At 33.6% G+C, this 24,879-nt stretch overlaps 1 protein-coding gene across 3 annotated transcripts; it reads right to left on the bottom strand.

The window, feature by feature from the left end:
- Positions 1 to 24,553, bottom strand: LOC146915536 (tripeptidyl-peptidase 2-like). Of its 3 annotated transcripts, none has more exons than XM_085717958.1 (34): positions 24,269 to 24,553; positions 22,310 to 22,388; positions 22,138 to 22,211; positions 20,967 to 21,076; positions 20,803 to 20,883; positions 20,089 to 20,175; positions 19,555 to 19,697; positions 18,652 to 18,802; positions 18,451 to 18,573; positions 18,187 to 18,270; positions 17,908 to 18,095; positions 17,645 to 17,819; positions 17,428 to 17,549; positions 17,254 to 17,333; positions 16,094 to 16,152; positions 15,238 to 15,392; positions 13,106 to 13,284; positions 10,267 to 10,379; positions 10,030 to 10,200; positions 9,346 to 9,474; positions 9,143 to 9,243; positions 8,949 to 9,066; positions 8,019 to 8,098; positions 7,640 to 7,712; positions 7,217 to 7,302; positions 7,076 to 7,127; positions 6,867 to 7,001; positions 6,648 to 6,719; positions 5,536 to 5,628; positions 4,915 to 5,010; positions 4,128 to 4,226; positions 2,245 to 2,337; positions 1,277 to 1,492; positions 1 to 412 (listed from the first exon to the last, which is right to left on the bottom strand). In XM_085717958.1, the coding sequence occupies exons 1-34, from the start codon at positions 24,504 to 24,506 to the stop codon at positions 254 to 256; spliced, it is 4,014 nt and encodes a 1,337-aa protein (XP_085574084.1). In that variant the 5' UTR covers positions 24,507 to 24,553; the 3' UTR covers positions 1 to 253. The 3 variants fall into 3 exon arrangements, with proteins under 3 accessions (XP_085574084.1, XP_085574086.1, XP_085574083.1); XM_085717960.1 differs by having other exon boundaries at positions 1,277 to 1,459; XM_085717957.1 differs by having other exon boundaries at positions 1,277 to 1,459; positions 9,143 to 9,474.
- Positions 24,554 to 24,879: the final 326 nt, after the last annotated feature.

Genomic DNA, 24,879 nt, shown 5'->3' with positions numbered 1-24,879 from the left:
TAAAAAACTAAATTTTATTATTATTTTTTCGGATAATAAACTAGCCTTATTTTTAGTAAGTAAATGTAAATGAGATTAACGATCTCTTGAGGTGGCAGAGTTACCTCTTGCTAAACACCATGAGGAATAGCACATATAAAAGTCGTTACAATAATGTTACATGTTTGTCCTCAAAAAGATTATTCAAGAGCACGCATGGCTCCATATTCCAACATTGCTACATCCAAACTTTATTCCAATAGGCAGCAATACTCTAGAAAAGGGGCAAGGTTGGAGGGAAACGCACAAGCATCCACTGTCTCTCGTATGTAGTTAAATATTTCCATCCAATCTCATCAAGTAATGAGAGCTTTAGCTCATAGAGTTTCTTCTTGGCAGGCTCAGCATCATTTTGAATTATGTCAGAGAGTACCTGAATCAAGGGAAGCAGAGGTTCATATAAGATTGGTAATTCACCTACCCAATGTCACATTACCTGTCTTCTCATCATCATCATCAATCAAGTAAAAATACACTAGAATGGAAAACACACAAGAGTTGCTTCATGATTTTTAGCTTGTCCTGGATATTAAGATCCATGTCACTACAGGTTGTATACAGTAATCACACAGGTGATGATACGTTATGATGAAAATCAGACAGAAGGACCAAAGTAACAGATAAACTGCAGGCAGGGGTGTTTGGAGCTGCTGTAAAAAAACAGCAATTTTGTGAAGGTTTATTTTTTGAGACGATGTTATTTAAAAGAGTTTAATTTACATACAATAAGGTGTAAAAGAAGTTTTACGCATGCATTCAATGATGTATTGCCACATCAATTGGTATGACAAGTCATGTGTTTTTAACTCATCAAATGATGTGGCATCACGTCATTGGATGCATGTGTATAGCTTTTCTACACTGACGGTGTATACAAATTAAACTCATTCAAATATTATATTTGTTTGAACTTATAATCATAAATGGCAATTGTTAACATTAAGAATTATGAATGATATGTCTTACTGAACATCGGATGCATTATCATGTGACTTTATAATTAAAATAACATTGGCACGACAATAATTAACTACGAAATTGTCTCAACAAATGATTGGTTTGGTTTTGCTTGATTATAGGAAAACACCTACAAATAAGCTTACCAAGGAGCAAAGAAACCTACAAGTCTATGTTACTCAGGTGGACACCAGAATCATAAGATAAAGTTGGTAACTAACAAATTAACGAGTTATCATCCAAGCAGCAACCAATATAACTCTTTTGAAAAAGAAAATACCTTCAATGCAGTCCCAAGCCTTTTAGAACGCCTCTCACGTGTTACCGTGAGGATTCCATATTTAGATGACTTTACATCAACCCATTTCTTCAGCTCTAGAAAATTCTCTTCGAACAAGTCTGGATGACTGCCGCCGCCATCTGTAGATTTCTCACTGTCCACATCTTCTTTTGCATCCAAATCCTTTGACAATATACACCAAGTCAAGTCTGCCAACTTTTATTTGATAAAAAAATAATTAAATGTTACCATTATCATAATGGATGTGACTCATTTGAGGAGGGTCACTGACTCCTCCGACATTTTCTTTACAAACAAAATGCAGATGACACAATTCAAACTAACCACATGAATATGTGAAAAGCTTTGAACTTTTTTACCAATACAGTACATGTGGGCAACAACTTTGACAAATATCATGATAACAATTTATTAAGCCAGTGACTTGCTTAGTTTCCTAGGAAATGTTACCCTCTAGGCAATGTATCTATAGTCATTGTATGTGCTGATATATAAATATATAGTAAATAATTATATTTATGCTCTAAGTAACTTAGAATAAAATATTATGATGAATATTCATTCTGTAAATATATCATAGCTTAGGCCCTAAGCTACTTACTTCTATATAATAAATCTTCCGTTGTGCTATTCAGACACACGGTATTTCAGCATATGTCTCTCTTTTCTCTCTTATTCAACAGTATGTTTTATAAACACTCGTCTATGCTAATGTTATGACTAGTTAACAGGCTCACAGTATTATTTCCAAATGAGGACTTATCGTACAAACACTCAATGAATGTGGAAATTCAAAATTGATGGGTTGAGCATTTACTGTGTTTTATATTCACCCATCTAGGCTAGGTTTCTATCTTGTTGTCTAAATAACCATATTATAAGTAATGAAAGTTCATAAAAATTGCTATAATGATGTTGTTGATCAGAAATAGAGTAAAAGCTCTAACCTTTAAGGATTCAATCTCTGCCAGCGCGAGCCCCTTTTGGTACAGTGCCTCTGCTAACTGGTCTCGGATAGACTCAAACTTTTTCCTGTTATTCTGCAGTGAGATTAAACGATCATTAAACGGCAACATATTTCAAATATCTAAAGTTGGTAATGATAAAAGTGGTTGGGATAATGCCAACTTATTTCAAATATCTAACGTTGGTAATGATAAAAGTGGTTGTGATAGCTTTTTTGGAAACAAAACAAATTTATGAAGCATAGGGAACCTCTGGATCTTAGAAACCAGCCCAATTCAGTTTTATTCTTGTAAATACACGTTGAATTTACTTTTTAATATTTGAAAAATATGAATGAATGTATTTTTATTTTATAAATGAGCCAATATATATATATATATATATATATATATATATATAGTCAGGATCCGTTGACACCAGGTGTAAGTCAAAAGACTTTCACCAAATCTGAACCGTTATAACTATTTAATCTAAAGGCTAACAATATTCCAACAAAAATATAGCATGTGGTCAACATTAAGAGAAAGCAGGCTATTTTTTTCTTGTATTTTTCCGATTGCTCCATGGTTCCTTCTACCGGTGTCGTCTCTCAATTTGTCCCTCATTTAACACAATTCTTGTTCATGTTTTTGTTAATTATAACAAGTTATTGTTAAACATCAAATATTTCAAGAATTAATTAAAAATCATGGTGCAATTTTATGAATCTTAATCGCAACTCATTGAAATCATTATCGCAACTCACTCACAAAGAATTGGCTACACAGTAAACCTAATTATAAACATTGAGATCTTGCATCTAATAATGGCAGCAGATGATAGTGGTGCCGCTTCATCAAAACCGGTATTGCAAAATGCATAGGAGAAGCTAGGAAAAGAATCATTTGATATATTTATCAATTAAGTTTGTAAATTTGGAGTATTGTATGTAGTTAGATTAGCTTATTTACAATTTCATATGAGAAAGGGGGATGAACCATAGTGTGTTTGTTGTTAGCATGTTAGCAGCAACACTTACAGGAAAGAATGATAACACTTCAGTGGAATTCGTAAAAAATAGATCACGTGTTGCTTACTTGTGAAATGTTTTTAACCATAAGATTCATCTAATTAAACGGATGAGATTTGGTGTAAGTCTTTTGACTTACACCTGGTGTCAACGGATCCTGACTCATATATATATATATATATATATATATATAGACACACACACACACACACACAAGCGAATCATAATTGGAATCCTTCATGATTAGGAGTAAAATGTTTACACAACCTGTTCATCAAATAAACTTCTATAATAAATTTTGTAAAGAACAATTGAGATACACCATCACTGTAAAATGTTTACAGTATAATGATTTTCAAAAATTAACATAAAGAATTTATGTTATAAGGATAAATTCATCGATGGGTCCATGGGAACTAACTCTCTGAAAAATTTCGATTAGGATTTGATAATATTAGAGAACTTATAGTTTCATAAATTGTTAAACGAGTCCTTAAATTAACCTACTATTATCAGTTATTTATCAATATGGTTGCTATTAGAGATTCCTTTCTTTTAATATATATGAAATTAAAATATAAGACGTGAATTGAAATTAGATTATGTAAATCGGATTGACTCAAGTCAAGCAATAATATATATAAAGATGAATAAAAAACCATATACAAAATAAGCAGCAAAGGCGAGATGTTTGATATAAGAGAGAAGCCGATGGGCCAATTAGAAAGTGTATATTAACTTATTAAGATAGTACTCACTCAAGAATATATATGAGCATTCAAATTTATTTGATATATAAGTAGCTGTCACATTCAGCAAAAAAACAAAATAGTGCACGGGGACAAGAATGAGCACCTCTGCATCGTCGTCTTCTGGATCATTTTTTAGTGCAAAAAATTTTGCCAACTCTTCCCTGTCAATACTCTCAATCACATCATTTGCTGCATCAATCACCTGCACAATGTAATCATGTTATCCATGGTTTATACATGAAATGTAAAGATTACTGAGGTAGCAAGGATGAGCTAAAGGTGACATAAGATAGAAATTTATGTTTTTGTAATGACCCTGCGCATGTTGCAGGTTTGCGTTATGGGAAGTAATACGTGAAAAATGCACGAGGAAAGGATGGAGAGGAGAAACAAAATTTAAAATTATTGAATAAGGAAGTGAGGCCTTGAGGCGGCAAAGGAATTTGAAGACCTCAGTTTTGCATTATTTCAATCTTTTTTGTTTTCTTGAGTAAGGAATGTGTGAGATCTCTGTAATCGGGGTTTATCTCTGTTTTCTGTAATAATATGCCTAGTTCCTATTAAAACCATTGTTGGATAAAAAGTTCACAGTAGATCATGCTCCAATAAAGGTTACAATTTAGCTGATACTCTTATAATATTCCATAAGATGAGATTACAAAAATTATACTAAACTATTGAATGCATGATTTTCAACTTCTTGGTAATAGAAAAGCAGGATCCAAAAGTAGAGCCCCCAGAACTCCAGGGACCAACCATATAGCATTCAAGGTGTTCAAGTTAAAAAAAGATATAATATGGTGGAAAGGAAGGGAAATCACAGAGAAGTGACAGAAGAAAGGTGGTGGGAGAACAATTCATGTTAATCATTTGCTACAGAAAATCTGTACCTCTTCATCATGATGGATTTTATCTTTGATATTACTCCTAGAAACTAAACCTTCCAAAATCTTCGCAAGCAATGAAGTGTATTTTGGATATTCTAACTGCAACAAAACACAGTATGTAAGTGTTAGTTATATGTAATAGAGAGAATAGATAACTTTTTTTTGGTGGTGGCCGGGGTTTGAACCCCAGACCTTGCATATTTTATGCATTGTCCTTACCAATTGAGCTAAGCTCATAGATAACTGAATACATTTATCAGAATTTTAAAATTAATCAAAAAACAAAAAAGAAATGATCTGGAAAAAAAATATATTAAATAGTGTAGAAGATATCACAGATTTAATGAAACAAATATGCACCTATCTCCATTCCTATTATTAGGATATTTTCTATTATTATTAAGATCAATATTTTATTTTATTTACAACTCTCTTAATTGTTGATCCAATCGTTCCTTAATCTACATAGTAGATATGTGTAACTCTCCTATTCAAGGAGTACATTCTCTGCTGAAACCATACAATAGCTTTTGCAATATTAATTTGAACAAAGCAAATTTAAGGGAGAAACAGATGAAGACAAAGGAAACTGTCTACAACTACAGATAAATTTTCTTTACTGACTTTGAGTGAGGCAGCAAGCTCTTTCCACTCCAAGCGATCTTCATCATTTTCCTGTTTTAGGGTTCCCAGAACTTTTATTTTTGCATCTCTTACCTGATGAACAAGTCAATATAAAAATTGAAGAGTAATGATAATTGAAGTTAATCATTTTAGAGTAATGATAATTGAAGTTAATCATTTTAATTTGTGAGCTACAGAATAAAATCTACATTATGATAACAAAGTAAAGGCATAATTAAAATATACAAGATATACAATCATTTGACTCATAAATCTAATACTATACGTTGAAAACATAAAAAATTCAAACATCACTTTATCAATAAAAGGAAAGAAAAAAAATAAGCATCGTCCACTTAAAACAAATAATATTAGGAAAAGTATTTTAAGTTGTAGAAAACATTTTCCCAATTGATGCATGTACACTTTGGTTGGATGAAGGAAAAAAAAACCTCAATTTAAGATGGAGAAACATGCATGGTGTTCTTAAAAAATAAAAAATAATGAAGAGGCATGGTGCGGTTCTAGTTGTTAGTGACAATATGATTAGGAGGGAGTAGGATAAATCGGAGAATTTGTACCAAATAAAAAAAGAATAAATTGGAGAATTTTGTACAAAAAAAAAAATAAAAATAAATTGGAGAATGAAACTGATTGCTACTAACGAGGAAATAGAGTAAATTGTGCCTAAATTGTAGCTCAATTTGTTAACTTGTGATTTTGTATATCAATTACACGGAAAGATTTAAGAAAATAATTAAATCTCACGCGTTAATTAAATCTGATGGCTAATATAGAAAGTTCTCGTTTCTCATACAAGATATTGGTTCTCACCGGATATGCTCCCTATATGTATGTATGTATGTATTATATACGTATGTATGGAAAAAGCAAATTCGGTACAAGTATTCCTGGAAATTTTATGTCTACATGATAACCTTGAGATATCCCTGCTCAGTCAGTTAATCAATATTCATGTAATACAGTTTTTCAAATATATACATTTCAAAACATAGATAGCAATGTGATTATTTTAAGAAAAAAATTAAATGCAGAAAAAGTGTTTATTTAACCAAAAGTGAAGCAGATACCAAGTATGATGACTAATATACCTCTTCTTTTATACGTTCAGAAACAGTCTTTTTGGTAGATATGGAAGAACCTTTTCCCTTGTCCTCATCAACCTTTCGGCAGAAGAAAATTGAAATTAGACATTAATCAAGGTAAACATAAAAGCAGATTCAACCACAGGACAGAACAGGCAGGTCTTGTTGAAACCAGCTGAATAAAAGTGATACTAAGGGAGGTAACTTGATAAGACAGACACTGACCTTATTTGGAGGAACTACATAAGAAATTCGACATGAAGCAGGGTGCTTTTCTGGATTATTTTTCTCCTGCTGATCATAAAATGATAGTTTCCCATATGAAATTGCCCCAACCAATACAGATCCTTGCTGAGAATTCTGCAAAATATTACAAATACATTATGTACTATTGGTGGTAATATCGAAAGAGGTGACGACAGTGAACAAAATACCTTGGGAAGCTTTTCTTTTTGTGGTGGACCAAGATATAATCCTTCTTTCATACTATCAATAAATAAGAAAAAAAGTCAACATCACATCACAAGATGACATTTAATACTTAAAAATTTGGGACTTCAAACCTACTAACATACCCTGGAATCAATAATGAGGACTTAAAGGAACCATTTCCCATCAGTGGGCCATCAGGTTGAGAGAAAAAATTTAATCGAATAACATCCTGGAAGTAAAATTTAAAATATAAGTAATAAATGTTTAAATTAATGGATGAATTCAAACTGGAGAATAACTTTATGTGACAACTACAGTACTTCATGAACTCCAGGAAAAGGTTCACCAACTTTGACACATCTAAGCCAATGGCATCTTTGAAGCCAATGCCACATAAATATACCAATAAAAATCTTCAATGGTGTTTTCAATATGCTTTCCCCTCCCTCTTAATAATAAAATAAATATCCTCCCTCCTCTGTTTCTTAATAAAATATAAATATTTTTCTGTGTGTCTGTTTGTGTGGATGGATAGGGGGGTGCATAAAATCGAAACAATAAACTACCTTCTCCTCCAAGTTTCTCTCAAGGAATAACACCAAATGCCTCATCTTTTCCAAAATTTGCACATTGTCATGCCTGAGAAATAAATTATTGCAAATGTAGAGGGATAAGTAAAATGCACCATTATGTGTAAATCTTTTGTAAACCTACAAATGTTCCTCTTGCAATACATATGCGAACTTCTTATTGCAAGTATTAACATATAAATCAAGCGTCAGTCCTCTACACAAAACTAGGAGGTTAGTAGTGTGTTAAACCACTATAACCCATGAATTCAAAATATACAATTTCACAAGTAGTTAATAACTGTCCTCAAGAGTACAGTGGGAACAAACACGTATTTAAACTAATCCATGATATATGCAGAAAAAGTTCATATACCTCAAATAAAGCTGCAAATTATATTCTCCCTTGGGAAGATTTGAAGAGCTTGGATAGGCATCTCCACGTGAGTATACGCGCTATTATCAGAACACTAAAAAAGTAAGGAGATTGATGTATGAAGCAAAAGAGGCTACCAAAACATGTTGGAATCAAAGAAAGAAATCCATTATGTCAAAAAAGAAAGAGTCCTCAAGTTGGACAGTGGTATGGTATAAATATGGCCCTCAACCCATGAGGGAGTTTTTGGGGTTGAGGCTCAAAGCTAAACTTTAAGATGATTTTTAAAGTCTACTCTAAATCTGTTATTGGGCCATGCATGATTTCCACACACCAGTCCCAATAACCCTTTGCGTGAAGAGATGCGTTGAAAAAATCTAGGTCTCAAAAATGATTTTATTAAAATACAAAACATGATGGAAAAAAGAAAATTATTGAGCAAAAAAACTAAGTCATATCTATTATTACACTATGACTCAGTTGGTTGTATATTTTCCTAGTAAATTTGTAACCCCTACCTACCACGGCATTAGCATATCTCTTAGTAGAGTAGAAATATGGCATACTAAGCAAAAAAGTCAGCATGCCTAAGTAAGAGCATAACTTGCATGAAATTTAATATTAATATGATTTCAAAAAAAAAAATTTAAAATGAAAACTATCCTACTGTTTTCAAAACAAAAGGAAATTAAATTTTAACATATACCTTATTTGCATGAAATTTAATATTAATATGATTTCAAAAAATATCTAAAATGAAAACTATCCTACTGTTTGAAAAACAACTGTTTGAAAAACAAAGGAAATTAAATTTTTAACATATACCTTATTTGCATGAAATTTAATATTAATATGATTTCAAAAAAAAATCTAAAATGAAAACTATCCTACCGTTTGAAAATCAAAAGGAAATTAAATTTTAACAAATACCTTATTTGAGTCAGAAATCATGTAAAATTGAGACTCGAATTTAGTGTCATATATCCGGTCATTTAGCAATGGTATATGAGGTTTTACTTGAGCTCCATCTTCCAATTTGACCTTGTAGCTGCAATATCAGAATACTGAGAAAAAGGTTGTCTAAATGATCCACCGACAAACAACACAATAAATACAAAACTCACGTCAAAGTCAGCGCCAGTATCTGTTTTCCACATGGGAGTTTATCGCGATCTGCTGAGAGTGCACAAATCTTAGAATCTATTGGTCGATAAGGAACCCTAATCTGCATGTGTTGTATAATTAAATGGAACAGGTTAAACTCATTGGCATCCCAATAAAATGAACTAACACAAATGAGAAGGTATTCAAGGTTCGAAAATATAACCTTGTTTAAAATAGCCACTGGAGCAAGCTCTTCTGAAACAAGCAGCGTTTCAGCATCAATTCTGACTGGTGCTTCACTTCCATCAAGTAAAAGTTCTTCTTTATTCACTTTTATCCCATGAAAATTAACCTGAAATTCCATGGTAACCATCAAGATATCTTCAAAATGATGAATGAAATAACCCATCAGATCCCTCCCTGCTTTTCAACAGAGACCATACATGCAAAAAAAAAAAAAAAAACACAACAAGAGAGCATTCCTCCACATAGGACTATCCCATGATTCTTTATCCAGAGGTTGAAAACGTAGAAAAGGACAAATATAAAATTACTAGACCCTGAGGAAGGACAAAATCGTGTTTATGGCCTCAAATGTCCATTTTCATGTCAACATGTTATGTATGTTGCCGCAAGTTTTTTTTTTCAGTATGTTCCCTCAAGTGCTATATAGTTGAAATATGACAAATTAATAAATTATTAACCATTATTATATCATACAAGCAAATCAAAATAACATGCGGAATCAAGATAATCATCAAGATCAGCTAATGAATATAATAGCCTAATAAGAACAATCATCATATGCCTATCTACTCAAAAATTAAGAACACTTTTCAGTATTTTAAAAGAAACAGCAAAGTTTATCCAAATATCAGGTGACTTATCATAATAATAATTCTGTTACCTCAAAATTCACACTAGCAGTCTCATGACTCCCTATGCCACTGGACCAAAACTGAGCAATGACTATTTCCAATGTCTGACCACTTATTACCCTAAAGGCAAAGCTTTTGGCACCAGAAGAAGCAAAAGTCACCACCTTTTCCCATTTCAGAGGTCTTTGCAATGGGCACATCTGGACATAGAAAGCATGTGAAAAAGGACCCCACAATCAAAAAAGCTTTCAAGCTGCAAATTTTACCTGAACAGCATCCACAAAAAATTTCCGAGGTGTGTCAAACCCTGACGATTTCATTGTTACATCAGCCCAAGCTGCACCATGTGGCACTTCTATATATCTCCTTTCTATATGACCTAATGAAACAATATATAAGGAAATAATTGAAAGTGTTAGACTCTGTATTATGCACTTGCCTATTTGGACTAGGATAAGTATGACTGGCCCTATGTATTGGACACTTGTAAATACTTGCATTCACTCTACATGAATACTAAATAGTTTCTTTATAATAAACAGACTAGCTAATAAGTTGGAAGTGTCCCCATAGCGACTCTCACACACAGATACAGTAAGCATTGAATCGTGATTATATATAAGGATATATGCAAGCTAATATAACAACAAGAGTAAATTACACTCCCCTACCCTATGACAAGCTTGAATTACACTATCCGCCCCTCTTATGTTAAAATATACACTCCCCTCCCTTGAAAAGCTATTATAACAACAGATTTGATATTAATTCCAATTGATCACACACAGTAAATATTTATGTATATTATACAAATACAAAAAAGGACACAATAATATGAATAGTTCAGACAATTTGCTATCCCACAAAATCCTTTGAAACACCCATTGCATTGAAGACACAGTCGATTTGGGGTTAAAAGCAAAATGACATTAAACTCTTTACTACAAAAACCCCAATACAAAATCATAGATATGGTGCAATGTCACATCTCTCTCCCAACAACCACCTTTGAACCAAGGACAGACGGCAGGAATAATACCAAGAGTCATGGCCATGGCTCCCATAACTATTAGCTTTATCTTCGTAATTTCAAACCATATCAAATATGAATTGTGAGTCAGAACCTTGCACGTTTATAAGATTTCTATGCTGAAAGTTTATCAAGATACAACATGTAACAATAGCAACCAACATATCTGATAGTGAAGGTTTTCTTTCTTGTTTACTAAAAACTCAAATGTCTTCGCTCTTTCGAGAACCAGCCAAAAGGAATAAATGTTCAAGATGAATTCATATATCATATTCAATAAATTAACCTTTAAATATGACCACTTTATAAAGAATAATGGAACAACAATAAATTATAATACCAAGTAAATAAGTGTTTTACCTTCTCAATGTATTTTTCCCGTGATAAAATCTTTTACGTGTGAAACCTGAGCTTTCAGTTCAGCCTCGTATGTGGTCATTCTGATTTTCTTCGGTATAGATTTTGTATGATGTGTGTTTGAGCAATTGAAATGTTTTATCACTTCATACAACCATTTTAATTTGTACAAAGTGAAAAAACATTTCGATTGCTCAAACTAACATTATGCAAAATCAATAATGAACAAAATCAAAATGGCCACAACGGAGGCTGAAATGAAAGCTTAGTTTCATAGGTAGAAGATGTTATCACAGAAAATACTGAGAAGGTAAAACACTTATTTACTTGTCACTATAATTGTTGTTGTTCAATTATTCTTTATCAAATGGTCGTATTAAAAGTTTAATTTATTGAATATGAATAATGAAATTATCTATAACATTTATCCATTTTGCAGGTTCTGGAAGGAGCGGAGACATTTAAGCTTTTAGTAGACAAGAAATAGAACCTTCACTAGCAGGTCTTTTGGTTGTTCTAGTTGCATTTTGTATCTTAATAAATTTTAGCATAGAAATCTTATAAGAATGCAAGGTTCTGACTCAATCCATATTTTATCGTGCAAATGTGGTTTGAAAAGACGAAGATAAAGCTAATAGTCATGGGAGTCATGATTACCATGACTCTCACTATTGTTCTTGCCGTCTGTTCTTGGTTCAAATGTGATTGTTACGAGAGGGTCGTGACATTGCACTATATCTATGAATTTGTTTTGGGTTTCTATGCGCGCCGTAATGAGTTTAATGTCATTACGTTTTAGCCTCAAATTGGCTATAATCAAAATCAATGCAAAGTGTGTTTAAGAGGGTCTTGTGGATTGCAAATTGTCAGAATTTTTCATATTATTGTGTCCTTTTTTGTATAATGTAGGTATGCATTTACTTTGTGTGAGACTGTGAGTTGATGAGATTTTTTTCATATCACATTAGTCTCAACAAGCTTTATTTTGTTCCCAACCTATTGCGTGATTGAAGAATGACTGAGTCATCTGTCATTATTACCCTTTACTGGATTATTATTATAAATAGGCGATGGTGAATCTTCATCTAAATTTCTTCACCTCTGCACACAAGGATATTCATTTTATCATCTTCCAACTTTCACAATTTTTCCATTTGAATTTCAAATTTAAATACGATTGTTTTCATTCATCACAAATTGGTTGAGAACAGAGCCCATCGCACTTCTTCTCTTCATATAATTCTGCTAGCTCTTCTATTCACTTTCCTCCTTGCTGAATTTTGAATATTTCATTTGATGAGATGTTTTTTTTTAAGAAAAAATTGTTGATTTAATTTTGTGTTTTGTAGATACTGGATATGTGAGATGCTTTATAACCTAGAAGACCTAATGTTCCAGTTGAAGGTTTCAAGGATTGCTGAAATCATTGTATTCTGATTTACTTTGTTTACTTTTATTAGGCTTTGCGAATTATTTTAGTTTTTCATATCTTTAATTTTAGCATTCAGGTGTGTCGATTGTTTGGATGCTTGATTTTTTGTGGATATTCCAACTCCTAGAAGAATGATGAAGATTGAACAAAGACTTAACCCTAGGCAAATGTTTGATCAAGTTCAATAGTTTTAAAACCATCTCTGTTTATATGCAGGCCCAGTTTACATCTCAGTAGTAGGACGACGGCAGAAAGTAGGAGATTAACTTAATGGACTAATGCAAACCTGGCTGGAATAACATATCTGAAAATGAAACTTGTAGAGGCTGGTTAGTTACAGCCTTGGCCTTTGTTATGGTAATAGGAATTCTGAAAATAGGCCCTCGCCATGGTGCTTTGCAGTCAATACCATAGACTTCATAGTAGTGAAGACCATCACATAGATTGGAAGGATCCACAACTACACTGAGATAGAGAGAGAAAACAAATTGTAAGCCATTAAAAATCAAAACTGCAGATAAAATCATTCAACAGAAACTCAGTAGCAATAGACACTTCTACCTAATGAAGTCACCCCATGGATGATCACATAATAAAGATATTGTATTTTTATTTTCAGAATTCGGGGAATTTCTTTCACCAGTGTGTTTTAGCTATGGTTGGATTAGATTTCTGATTGGTTAATTTGGTCTGTTTTTCTTAACGAGTTAATTAATCACATGATATATTGGTTTTGTTATAAATGAGTTAAGAGCTTGCATAGCTTTTACACCACTATTCTGTCATACCTTATTATGTGCATAGCTACTGCAGGAGTTAATTAAAGCTGTTGGCAGCTAACTAATCTCATGTATAACTACACTGTACTACAAAAACATGTGTTTTATTGCTCAGTCTCGTAACTTCAACACGCAGAACTATCATTTCAAATTCAATTTTGTATGTTTCCAATCTACAAAACCTAGACCAGATGCTTTCACCGGTTCCACTGTCAATAATACCTTGTTCACCAGCAATTCCTGTTTCAACAAGCGCTGCTACGTTGCAGTTCTCCTATAGTATCACTGAGAAGTTGACTGATATAAAGTTGTTGAGCGTACGAATTGCTCATATTTTTTTCCTTCCGGAATACAAAATTTTGCATTCTAGAATTTGTAATTTTTTGTGACATACTTTCTTACTTCAATTATATATTTCAATGTAATTCTTTGTGATCTACTTTCTTACTTCGATTATATTTCAAGGTTAAATATGTATTTCAACCCTATAAATATTTTCTTCACACTTTAGTTCCTCACATTTTTGTTACCAATTTTAGTCCTCACTTTTAACTATAGTGACACCTATCTAACAGAAGTCTATGTGCCATGTGCCACGTGACTTTTTTTATGGCGTGGCATTGCCGAGACCTGAGAGCTTAAAATATGATCAACTAGATAACTTAACCATTTAATCTTTAGTTTATATGTAATGTTTATTTTATTTTATTTTTTGGATAACAAGAGGGCCTAAGCCCAACAAAGAAAGAAACTACCGCCTAACAATACGCGGAGTACAAACACCAGTTAAATCAGCTAAAAACAACATACTAATTTGAGCAGGACAATGCTCATATAACATCAAAGTGAAACCTCCATCACAAGCTATATTTGCAAGTGCGTCAGCACAAGCATTTGCTTCTCTGTACGAATGACAAATCCGAACCTCCCAATTCATATCCAACAACCGTCGAATATGTTGCAGTAAACTCCAACTTGTTGCCGTTCCTATTTTCGAGGAAGAGAGAGTAGTGGCCACTACCCAAGAATCAACATGAAGCTCCACTCTATTAAAACCACGAGCTCTAGCCAACTTCAATCCTTCAAACGCACCCCAAAGCTCAGCTACATTCGAATCACAACTCCCTAATCCTTTTGAGAAACCACAAATCCACTCCCCATTATCACCCCGCAACACTCCTCCACAACCAGCTGTATATCCCCCTTTAGACGCGCCATCGGTGTTAAGACGGATCCAACCAATCTCCGGTGTAATGTTTATTAATTTATTCATAAATGATTAAATGGAATGTTAAGTAATATTTCAAGGTCTTAACAATGTCACATCATCCAATAAAGTTGTGTCGCACTTGCCATGTGGACTTCTGTTAGATAGGTGTTACAATATTTAAAAACAAGAACTAAAATTGATAACATAAAACGTGGAGGACGAAGTTTTACAAAAAAATTCTGTGACTTAACAAAAAAAAATTGGTATATTTATACAAACGAAAAACATTTAACCCTATATTTTGCTTTTATTATGCGATACGCGATCTTGACTCCCCTTCCCGATCCTAAGTAAAATATTAATTTTGACTATCTTGTATATGGCAATTTATAAGCATGAAAACAAAATGGTGACGAAAAGTAAACTAACTTGAAGCTGCGGCCATTATGAGTGAGCAATAGATAATCAGGGGTTTTCACAACAGTCTTCTCAGTAGAATATAACTCAATGCATTCCTCAAAAGGAATCTTTTCCTCAAAATTGCTGGCATCTTCATGAAACTTTGGATTAACTTGCACTACCCACTGTGAATAAGTGCAACCACAAGTTAAAAAGCTACCAATTAAAGTCAGAAAGGACTCGTTAAAATTTACTGGCATATGATAAAGAGATTAGGATGTGAGTAAACTAAATCAAGATAAATTCAGACACAACCACAAAAGGCACTTGAAGTGAATCAATACCTGGGTCAAAAGTTCAACATTCCAGGATACTCAACCAAATTAATCGGGCAATTGATTATTGATTATAATTACATAAGGTTGTAAAACAGAAGTCTACTCTTTTGTATAAATTAGATGCAGGTGTGCACCATATTCAATGCGTGTTTCATACTACAACCCTTCACATTTTCCCTGGCTTTTCCCCTCTTTCTAAAATACTTCAAAGCATTAGGCTCTCAATATTCTAAAATATTTCAAAGCTTTAGGCTCTCAATATAATAGAATTTATCCATACTATCTCACTACAGGAGTTATCAAATTTCATCATATAACACCTCATCAATTTTTAACAGCATAATTTTCTGTTCGTGTTCGGTTACGTCATCAATATCTTAGCGAAGAATGAAACAAGTTTAGGATTATTTAGTCTTTAATTTGTCATTATTTGATTCAAGACATCTGTATTTGGTTTTCCGACATAATAATTGACAAGTTTTGAAACACCCGACTCAATAATCGTCATCATCAATAATGTGAGCACACCAAATTTATGAAGATCTCACCTCAGTAGTTTGCCGACAAGCACTAGGCTCCCTCAGGTAGATACCTCGTGATGAAGGACCTGCCATCAGCAATCATATAAAGGACATAAGTTTGACAATTTCAAAAGCTGGGTCTTAGTAACATGTAAACTTTCATATTTATTTTTTTTAAACCTTAGTTGTGCATGTCAACTGATTAGAGATTACTTAAGCAATACATCAACTATTCAAAGATAAAAGAAATCTTGACTTATTTTTTAAGCCATGCAACCATCACAAACATGCTTGTCTGAACCTAAATAGAAAAGCATAAGGAGCTTATGAAAAATTTCTTTCTCAGTCCTATCAAATGGGTTGGATCATGCTTTGCGTATGAAACATGGTTGCCAAACCCTCAAGTTAACACAATTGTACAAGTTTACAACTCTAGGTATCAAAAAAAAGTAACAGTACTTTCAAAGTTGTTACTTCATAAACTCAAGTAGAATCACATTGACTCACAGACTCTAAAATAGAATCAAGATTTTAAGGCACTTGAATGAATCTAAACATAATGTTATCCTTTAAAAATATTCCCAATACAAGGTGGTTTCAATATCCTTTAAAAACATAAAATGCAACAGTTAAATTGTAAACCTCAGTAGTTTACAACCTAGGCATAAGCTACCATGTTTTAAAACATCGGTACCAACCTAGACATAAGCTACCATGTTTTACAATCTAAATGGGTTTTTACGTGCCATGAACCAACTCTCTATTACCAATATAACTTCATATATGTAATAAACCTCTCATGAAAGAGCCTTTTGGAATTGAAGCATCGGCAATGAACAAAGGACCAACCTACCTTGAACTGAAATTTAACTTTTTTTATTAGAAAAATGGGAGTTAAACTCAAGACTGCATGATTACAGAGGCTCTGATAACATGTATCCCAAAATAATTTAAGTACTTAGCTGAAGGAGAGTGAATTGTTCTAGATCTCATGATCCTAAATTTATTACTATCATAGTGCACTTTCTACCATTACAAATTTTTATTTTTATTTTTTGAAAGGTCTGCCATTACAAATATATATAAATTAAAAATTCATCAAAAGCATAGAAACATAATACATCCTTCCTTTTGTCACATAGAAGGGAAAGGTGAAATATCCATGGGATGGAAGAATGTAAACTCACGTGTTTTTCCAGATTGCTGGATATTTATCTGATACTGAACACATGGAAAGTTTTGACACTTCTGTATATATTCAAAAGCCCTGTCATAGAGTATATTACTTAAGTCAATATGAATCTTGCAAAATTATCATTTACTAAGTTTCCATAAATGTAAAGAATGAATAAATTACTAACTTGTCGACTTGCATCAGCCCTTGTCCAGTGGACAATTTATCTTCAGGTAAATCACCTATGGGAACTGCAGTATTCTCAAGAGCCTTCCTCACACTATATGGACTCACAGGAATTCCCTCAGCCTGCGCGGGGACCATACACATCAGGAAATCATATTTATGTGAGATAAGTAGTATTAATCAATAAAATAAGCTACAAAAGAAATGCAACCGAAAACCTTCATTGCACTTATGAGCAATGCAGTTCCACCACAGGCTGATGGTGATGCCATTGATGTCCCGTTCATGAGCATGCGTCGTTGAAGAGTCCACTTAGGAACAGGAGCAACAGCACCACCAGGAGCACTTATACAGACACCAAGGTCTCCATCAGCTGTTGGCCCTCGGCTAGACCTGCAAGTTAATCCAATCAATTATGCAATGATAATAACACAAAATCAGATTAAAAAATTAAGGATAGATGGTATAAAAACAAATATACCAAGTGTACTCAAGCCCCTCTGATGGAGGTTCAACAACACAATGAGCACCAGCAGCCATAGCAGGAGAAACATATGCACCAACACCGATGATACTCGAAGATGTACCACCAGGTGCACCAACAGTGCTCAATCCTGGACCACTATTACCAGCACTGCTCACAAATATCAGACGATGCTTGTTCACCACCTAGACGTAAAACAACGAAAGCCTCTATAATTAGAAAAATGGAAAAGAAAAGATATAAATGCCTAGTTAAAATCAGAAACCAAGAAAATACCTCATTCACAAGGTCAACAAAGCGTCCATAATCAGGCAGTAAAGTTGCTTCACCATAACTCATATTGATAAGATCGCATTTATGCTAAAAAAGAAAAGTGGAATGGTCATGCCTAAAAGTATTGCACCACACATTAACAAAGTTCGAATTCTTGTTAAAAAAAAAAAAAAGAGTTTGGAAAACACACAAATCTAAAAGTTAAATCAAATATCACTCATTGGAATATCAAGTCCAATCAGCTGAAGACAAAAAAAAATTATGCACCTCGACAGCAGCTATCAGTGCCCGAATCAAACCAGTTCCGGTTTCCATAGAACCTAAGCGGGAATCCCCAATTTTACAAGATATTAATTGTGCCCCAGGTGCAACTCCATTCAACAAAGGCTCCTAAAAACATTGTTGTTGTCAATAGATATCCTATCCTCAAAAGAATGTCAATATACATATCAAATCATATATCAGTACCTTCGGGTGGAAAGCAGCAGCTATACCAGCAACATGGGTGGCATGGGGAGAACAGTCTGTTACAACACTTAAAACATTCCCATTATTAAAGACATTAACAACAAATGTACAAGCATCTAATTTGCTGAAGACGCCGTATTTCCTCTCAATCCTGCAATAAAAGGCGTCATGTTAGCATTGAAATCATATAAGATTATACCATATTTAAAAAAGAAAATAGTAATTGATTCAATAGCTAGACCCCGTAGAATTTCTTCAATGGCAAATTATATTAATTCAGGAACATCTCAATTATGAAAAAGATGGGTAATAAAGTTCTTCCTGCATAATTGTTAGGTGCTCTTATCGAAGGAAATAATAACATCACCTATGAGATTTTATTCAGTTATAAACCAAACAGTATAGAAATTTAAACTCACAGTAGAGAAACCAAATATATTGAAAAGTGCAGTTTGTGGAATGTCATATAAACTGCTCAATATGATTGTACAACCATAACATAAATAAATTAATCTGTTCAATATATTATGTACGTACATACTAAAAAGGTTAGTGTTGAATTGTTTTAAAAAGAAATAAATATTTCAAGAAACACAAGAACTCACTAAAGCGCCAATTCCATGCAACTAATTCACATTGGAATACATCATGTTCGAATTTACAATCTTTACAGTGGAATTTTGTTGCAGAAGAAATATATCACGAAAACATGCTTTGATTCAGTAGGACAATGTGGTTTTCAAATTAGGGGCCATATGTAGTGACAGGTGAAGTAAACATTTGTCAGGCTAGAAAATATGTTGTCAAAACAAAGTATCTCCCCATTTCACGACATATCTCTGCACAAAAGCTATAAACAAAGATATTTGCATAAACAAAATTAAAACCAGAGACTGAGTGTACCTATAATTAGTTAAAGGCACACAGTTAGCAAGCATTCCACAATCTGGATCATCTTCAAGACTCTGTGTGTCAAGGGCAGCCCTCCAGACATCCCCATCATGCCAGACAACAGCATCTACAACGGGTCCTTTATCATCATAGCTCTGGAACACACAGCAATCCCTTTTCAAAGTAAGGAATTTAAATTGACAAAATATGGGAAAAAAGCACAAACATAAGCATAAATGGCTTAGTTCGAGTGTTCAGCATAAGTGCCAGAGAAACAAAAAAACATGAATTTCATTGTTTATGCGGGGAAAATGATAATGGTGCTTCCAACACTATTTCCTAGCAAGGACCGTTCTATCAATATCATTGCTTCACTCCCTACAGGCCTACAAAACCTAGAAAGGACCATTCTATCAATATCATCGTTTCAATCCTTAGAGATCTATAACGAAAAAATAAATTGAAATAAACTACTCATTTCCTATTTCAAGGACTGGAAGGGCAGCAATAACCAAAGAGCAAAAGTAATGTGGCATCAACACCCACCTCAGATTGCCTCCTCAGAAGATCAAGCCTATTTTGCAGATCTTCACGAACCCTCTTAAGCTTTCCATCCTCAACCTTTATGTGTTTCTAGAAAATGCATGATGGTTTGAGTTACAAGGACTAAGCAGATGCAGATATAATAAAAAGCAGACAAAACAACTACGTCAAGTTTAGAAGGCATGATAGTATTTATGCAACTTGATCTGCTAATTAAATTTAAAAAAGTGAAGTACATGATCCATGCATTTATCTGTGTATTCTTGCAGGGTGTGTAATTCAAATGCAAACATTCCACCACATGTCTCTCATATCTTTCCCTTCTCAACAACATTCATATTCATAGGAACCATTCAATGTTTTTATTATTTCTTATTTCCTTCTCTTCTATTCATAAGACCATATACCATACTACTTCTGATCAGTAATTCCGAAAATGATGTACAGAATATACAATAAATAAAGCAAGCAGGGATTCAAAAGGACACATTTCTGTTTCTATTGTATTAATTAATGCATGTAAATACAGAAGGACATGAGTTAACATACTACAATAAGAAAATGCAATAATAAAAAGAGAACATATGAACAGCTTGCGCTTGTAATATCTGATGCTTACTACATAAAATATTAAAAAGAGTAATGAGTAAATAATTTGCAATTTGAGATTCTACAATTCTGGAAAATTAAAAATGAATCATAAAATTTACGATGAACCTGATCAAAATCATCAAGCTGTTTTACTGCCCTCGCAATCTCCTCCTGGTTTTTCTCATCCCACTTTTTCCTTCTTTCTTTCTGCCAAAATGGAAATTAGATCAATTAGCCAGAGGTGAGACTCCTAAAGAGAACTAAAATATTTCATTGAACAAAAATGCTACCTTCAAACGAGAGGTCAAGTCTTCTGTAAAGAGCTCATAAACCAATTTATAACCCACATGCCATTCACCAGAAGGATTTTTCCATGAAGTATTGATAACCAAAGATGCCCCTGTAAATAATTTTTCGTGAGCAGCATGAACGAAAACAAGAAACAAACACAAAAGTAAGGAGATATGTGCAAGCTCAGAAACAAAAATATACTTAAAGGGAAAAGAACCAGCAGTAACACAGTAATAGAAAGAAGAAGATGAAACAGATGGTAATTGAATAAAATAGGGTGCTTCATTGATACGAATGAAAACACTATTAGAGGGTTTCTCCAACTACACCCAGAGAAAGCTCTTCGACACAACTCAGGGGAATCCTACTCTAGCCAAAACAGAGGGTTTCTCCAACTACTCCCAGAGCAAAGCTCTCCGACACAACTCAGAGAGGAATCCTACTCTAGCCTAAACAGAAAACGTATTCTGTCATGCCTTAAGAGCCTATTACTCATGATTAAATACTACTAGAGATAAGCTTACTACCAAAGAGATAAGCTCGAATATTATCTTTTTTGCAGATATTATTCAGAGAATATCACTAGTAAAAAATACTATTAAAATATTCCTACGTAGACACCCTATAAGTTACTTAGACACCTCACCAGTAACTTCAGCCACTAGTCTTCTTAGTTCCCATCACCAGCACAGATAATTAACGTGACTATATTAAAGGACAGTTATAAATTTTCTTCTATATCTCATCTGGCTGCCATGACATACGTTCAGAGTTATAATATAATTTTACTAAAACGCATAAATCATTCTTCTTTGGGCTATTTGTACAATACTATTTGCCTAAACTCAGGCCAAAACAAGGAGCTAGGTCATCAATAGCTGCATATGTTGTCTTCTTAAATAATACCTCGTTACAAGCTATTTACTACAATATATTTGTTAAGAATCCCAGAAAACTGATCATACGATAGACTGGTAGGTCTGAAAAGTATTTATAAGTGGGAGAGGCATTCCACACCTTCCTGAATAGTATTTATAACTGGGAGGCATTCCACACCTTACAAACCGGCTTTGCAGAATTGAATTAGGCTCAAACATAATTTAAACAATATTGAAGAATGTTTCACGATGATTTGTATTTACAGCCTTGTTGATATTTCCTAGAACTAACCTGATGCCCCAGAAATACAACCATCTGCATCAGCCTTCACGACCTTTGAGGTATCAATATCACCACTCCCAGTACTGAAGAAAGAAAAGGTGTAGTATCCTTGTTAGAAAATGAAGTAAAACTGAAAAGGACTTTCAGCTAAAAAATCAACATGAAGTAGCTTTCTGTTTACCAATCAATGACATCAAGAATTTTTGGTTTCCCATCTGTGGTAACCTGTAATCCATCAACGGCCGGATCTACGCCAGAATCTGTAAACATGCAGGTGCCAGATACAATGTTTGAACAAATATGCACTATAAACCACTAAAAAAATACAATTACAGAAAAACACATTACAATACAAGCAATGTCTTTATTTATTACACCAAAATATACTAGTAGTAGTAAATTAATTTACAAAAGAGAAACAAGTCATCCCCTCCAAAATCTCCCTCGCAAACAGACCCTTAATTTCAAAAGCATCTTGACATTACCAACTTAATGTCATTATAATCCATACAAAGATCAACAGGAAGACTAATCGAATTAACATGTTATAATTTTAGTGATAATTTTGTTGAGTAAACCACCAAACTAGTCCCTGACTTTGTAAGGTGCTATCAAATAGGTCCTGTGATCATGAATATCCCAAAAAATTCCTTGACCCTATCAAATTGTCAAGCTGGTCCTATATTTAACTACTTGCTATCACGTAGTTTCTTATATTTCAATCATTTACTATATTTGGTCTCTATATTTAGACACGTACTATCTTAAGTCCCTCCCGAACTCACATAAGGACTAAAATGAGTAAACTTTGACAGAATCAAGTTTCTTTTTGAAATATTCATAATCTTAAGGATCTCTTGAGAGTGTCCAAAGTCGGCACGAATTTGGTGGTCTACTCTAATTTTGTCATATTACTAATGGCAAGCACTAGATTTATACATTCCTACAACTTCAGAACCAAATTATGTATTTACTCAAATAATATATGTTACTGTTAAACATCTAATAAATAAATTAATCCAACCACACACACTAAACCTTTTCTTAATTGAGATTGTTTTAACTTCTCAACATTAAACATATGAAGCAAAGAAAGTGGACACAAAGACAATGACATATTTACGTCGATAATTTGAGAAAATGACAAAACTAAATGTAATCACATTTCAGTGTCTGTGTCGGACACCGACATACTGACATGCTTTCGAACAGAAGTATCGGTGCTAAATTAATTCAAACATGCATACGCACACTAAACATTTGCTTAATTGAAATATTTTTTAGTTCTCAACATTTAACATCAAACATTTAACCCATGAAGCACAGGCATAGACACCAACTTCGGTAATAATTTGAGAAAATGACAAAATTAAATGTAATTGAGAAAATGACAAAATTGAATGTAGTCACACGTCGGACATTGACACACAAACACCGACACATTGACACTAATAATCAGGGAAAATGATAAAATTGAATGCAATCACATGCGTAAATATCTTGATACCGACATGCGGACACGCCTTCTATTAGAAGTAATGTAATAACATGCGTCAATATCTGAACACTAACACTGACACGCGGACACACATTCAATCAGAAGTGTTAGTGCTACACACGTTTAACAACCAAAAACTAAAATTATTTTTCTTCTCAATATTCAACATTAACCTCTGAAGCACATACATGACGGTAATAATATGTTCACAGTTGATAATAATTTGAGGAAAAAAAAAATCAATTTAATGTAATCAATTGTCAATGTCAGATACCAACACATTGACACTAAGAACATTATAACATTGAATTGAATGCAATCACACGTGTCAATATCGTTTCAATCAGAAGTGTAACACTTTGACACACTTTTGACACTGATAATAATTTGAGAAAATGACAATTGAAAGTAATGACCTATGAAGCATGGACCCGGTGTGCCCGACACTACACGACACTTGTAATTACACTGAATTATGTGATTTTTTTAAATTATTAACTGTGTTGGTGTGTCGGTGTCCGTGTCCGTGTTTCATAGGTAATGGCATATGCCGGACATTGACATGCAAACACGTCTTCGATCAAAGTGTGGCGAAAGAAGAAATAGCACGGAAATAAAAGTCAACGGAGAAGAAAAGAGTACCGAAAATGGCGATTAAAGCACCGCGACCATCGTAATTAGGGTTAGAATGAAGAAATCGATCAACTCCGATTTCTTTCTTCGGCATGAGTGAAGCTAAAAACGTAGATTCGTTCAATTTGAAATCGCCGAGTGAAGAAGAAGAAGAAGAATCATCGCTTTTCTTACTCTTCTCTTTCTCGTTGTTGTTGTTGTTGTTGTTACTGTTAACGCTAGAAATGATAGAAGAATCGCAAGGCATTGCCTTTGTGGTGATTTGGGTGATGATGATTATGATTTTCCGTTTTCGAAGTTGTTGACGATTTGTGATTGTTTTTTTATTGTGAGAGGTGAGGGTAATATGGGGAATTTGAGGATTTTTTGGAGTGTGTTAGTGAGGGAGGTGAGGTTGTTTTGGTAATTTGGATACTGGAGTTGATGATGTGGCGTGTGTGTTTGGATGTAGGTGTGGTGGCTGGTGATGTGGTGTTGGAGTTTGAAAACGTTTGGGGAGGTGGAAAGGAATAGGTGTGAAATTACATCATTTGTCCCTTGTTAGATTAGAATCACAAATAAAATGATAAAATCTTTTGTCCCTTGTTAGATTAGAATCACAAATAAAATGATAAAATCTT

Source organism: Medicago sativa, chromosome 6 (assembly GCF_051527215.1).
Source record: "Medicago sativa cultivar Bolivia chromosome 6, Bolivia_mono, whole genome shotgun sequence".
In the NCBI taxonomy this organism is placed as follows: Eukaryota; Viridiplantae; Streptophyta; class Magnoliopsida; order Fabales; family Fabaceae; genus Medicago; species Medicago sativa.
The sequence above is the reverse complement of the archived record's forward strand: the minus strand, read 5'-3'. Positions and strand labels throughout refer to the sequence as shown.

What these genes read in the sequence shown, in the direction of transcription:
- LOC146915536 (XM_085717957.1), bottom strand. Translation starts at nt 24,506, where the DNA reads ATGCCTTGCGATTCTTCTATCATTTCTAGCGTTAACAGTAACAACAAC. An exon ending in ACTTGACCTCTCGTTTGAAG is followed by an intron (nt 20,884 to 20,966) that starts GTAGCATTTTTG and finishes CCATTTTGGCAG; the next exon opens with AAAGAAAGAAGGAAAAAGTG. An exon ending in ATACTGGCGCTGACTTTGAC is followed by an intron (nt 9,067 to 9,142) that starts GTGAGTTTTGTA and finishes CTGATATTGCAG; the next exon opens with CTACAAGGTCAAATTGGAAG.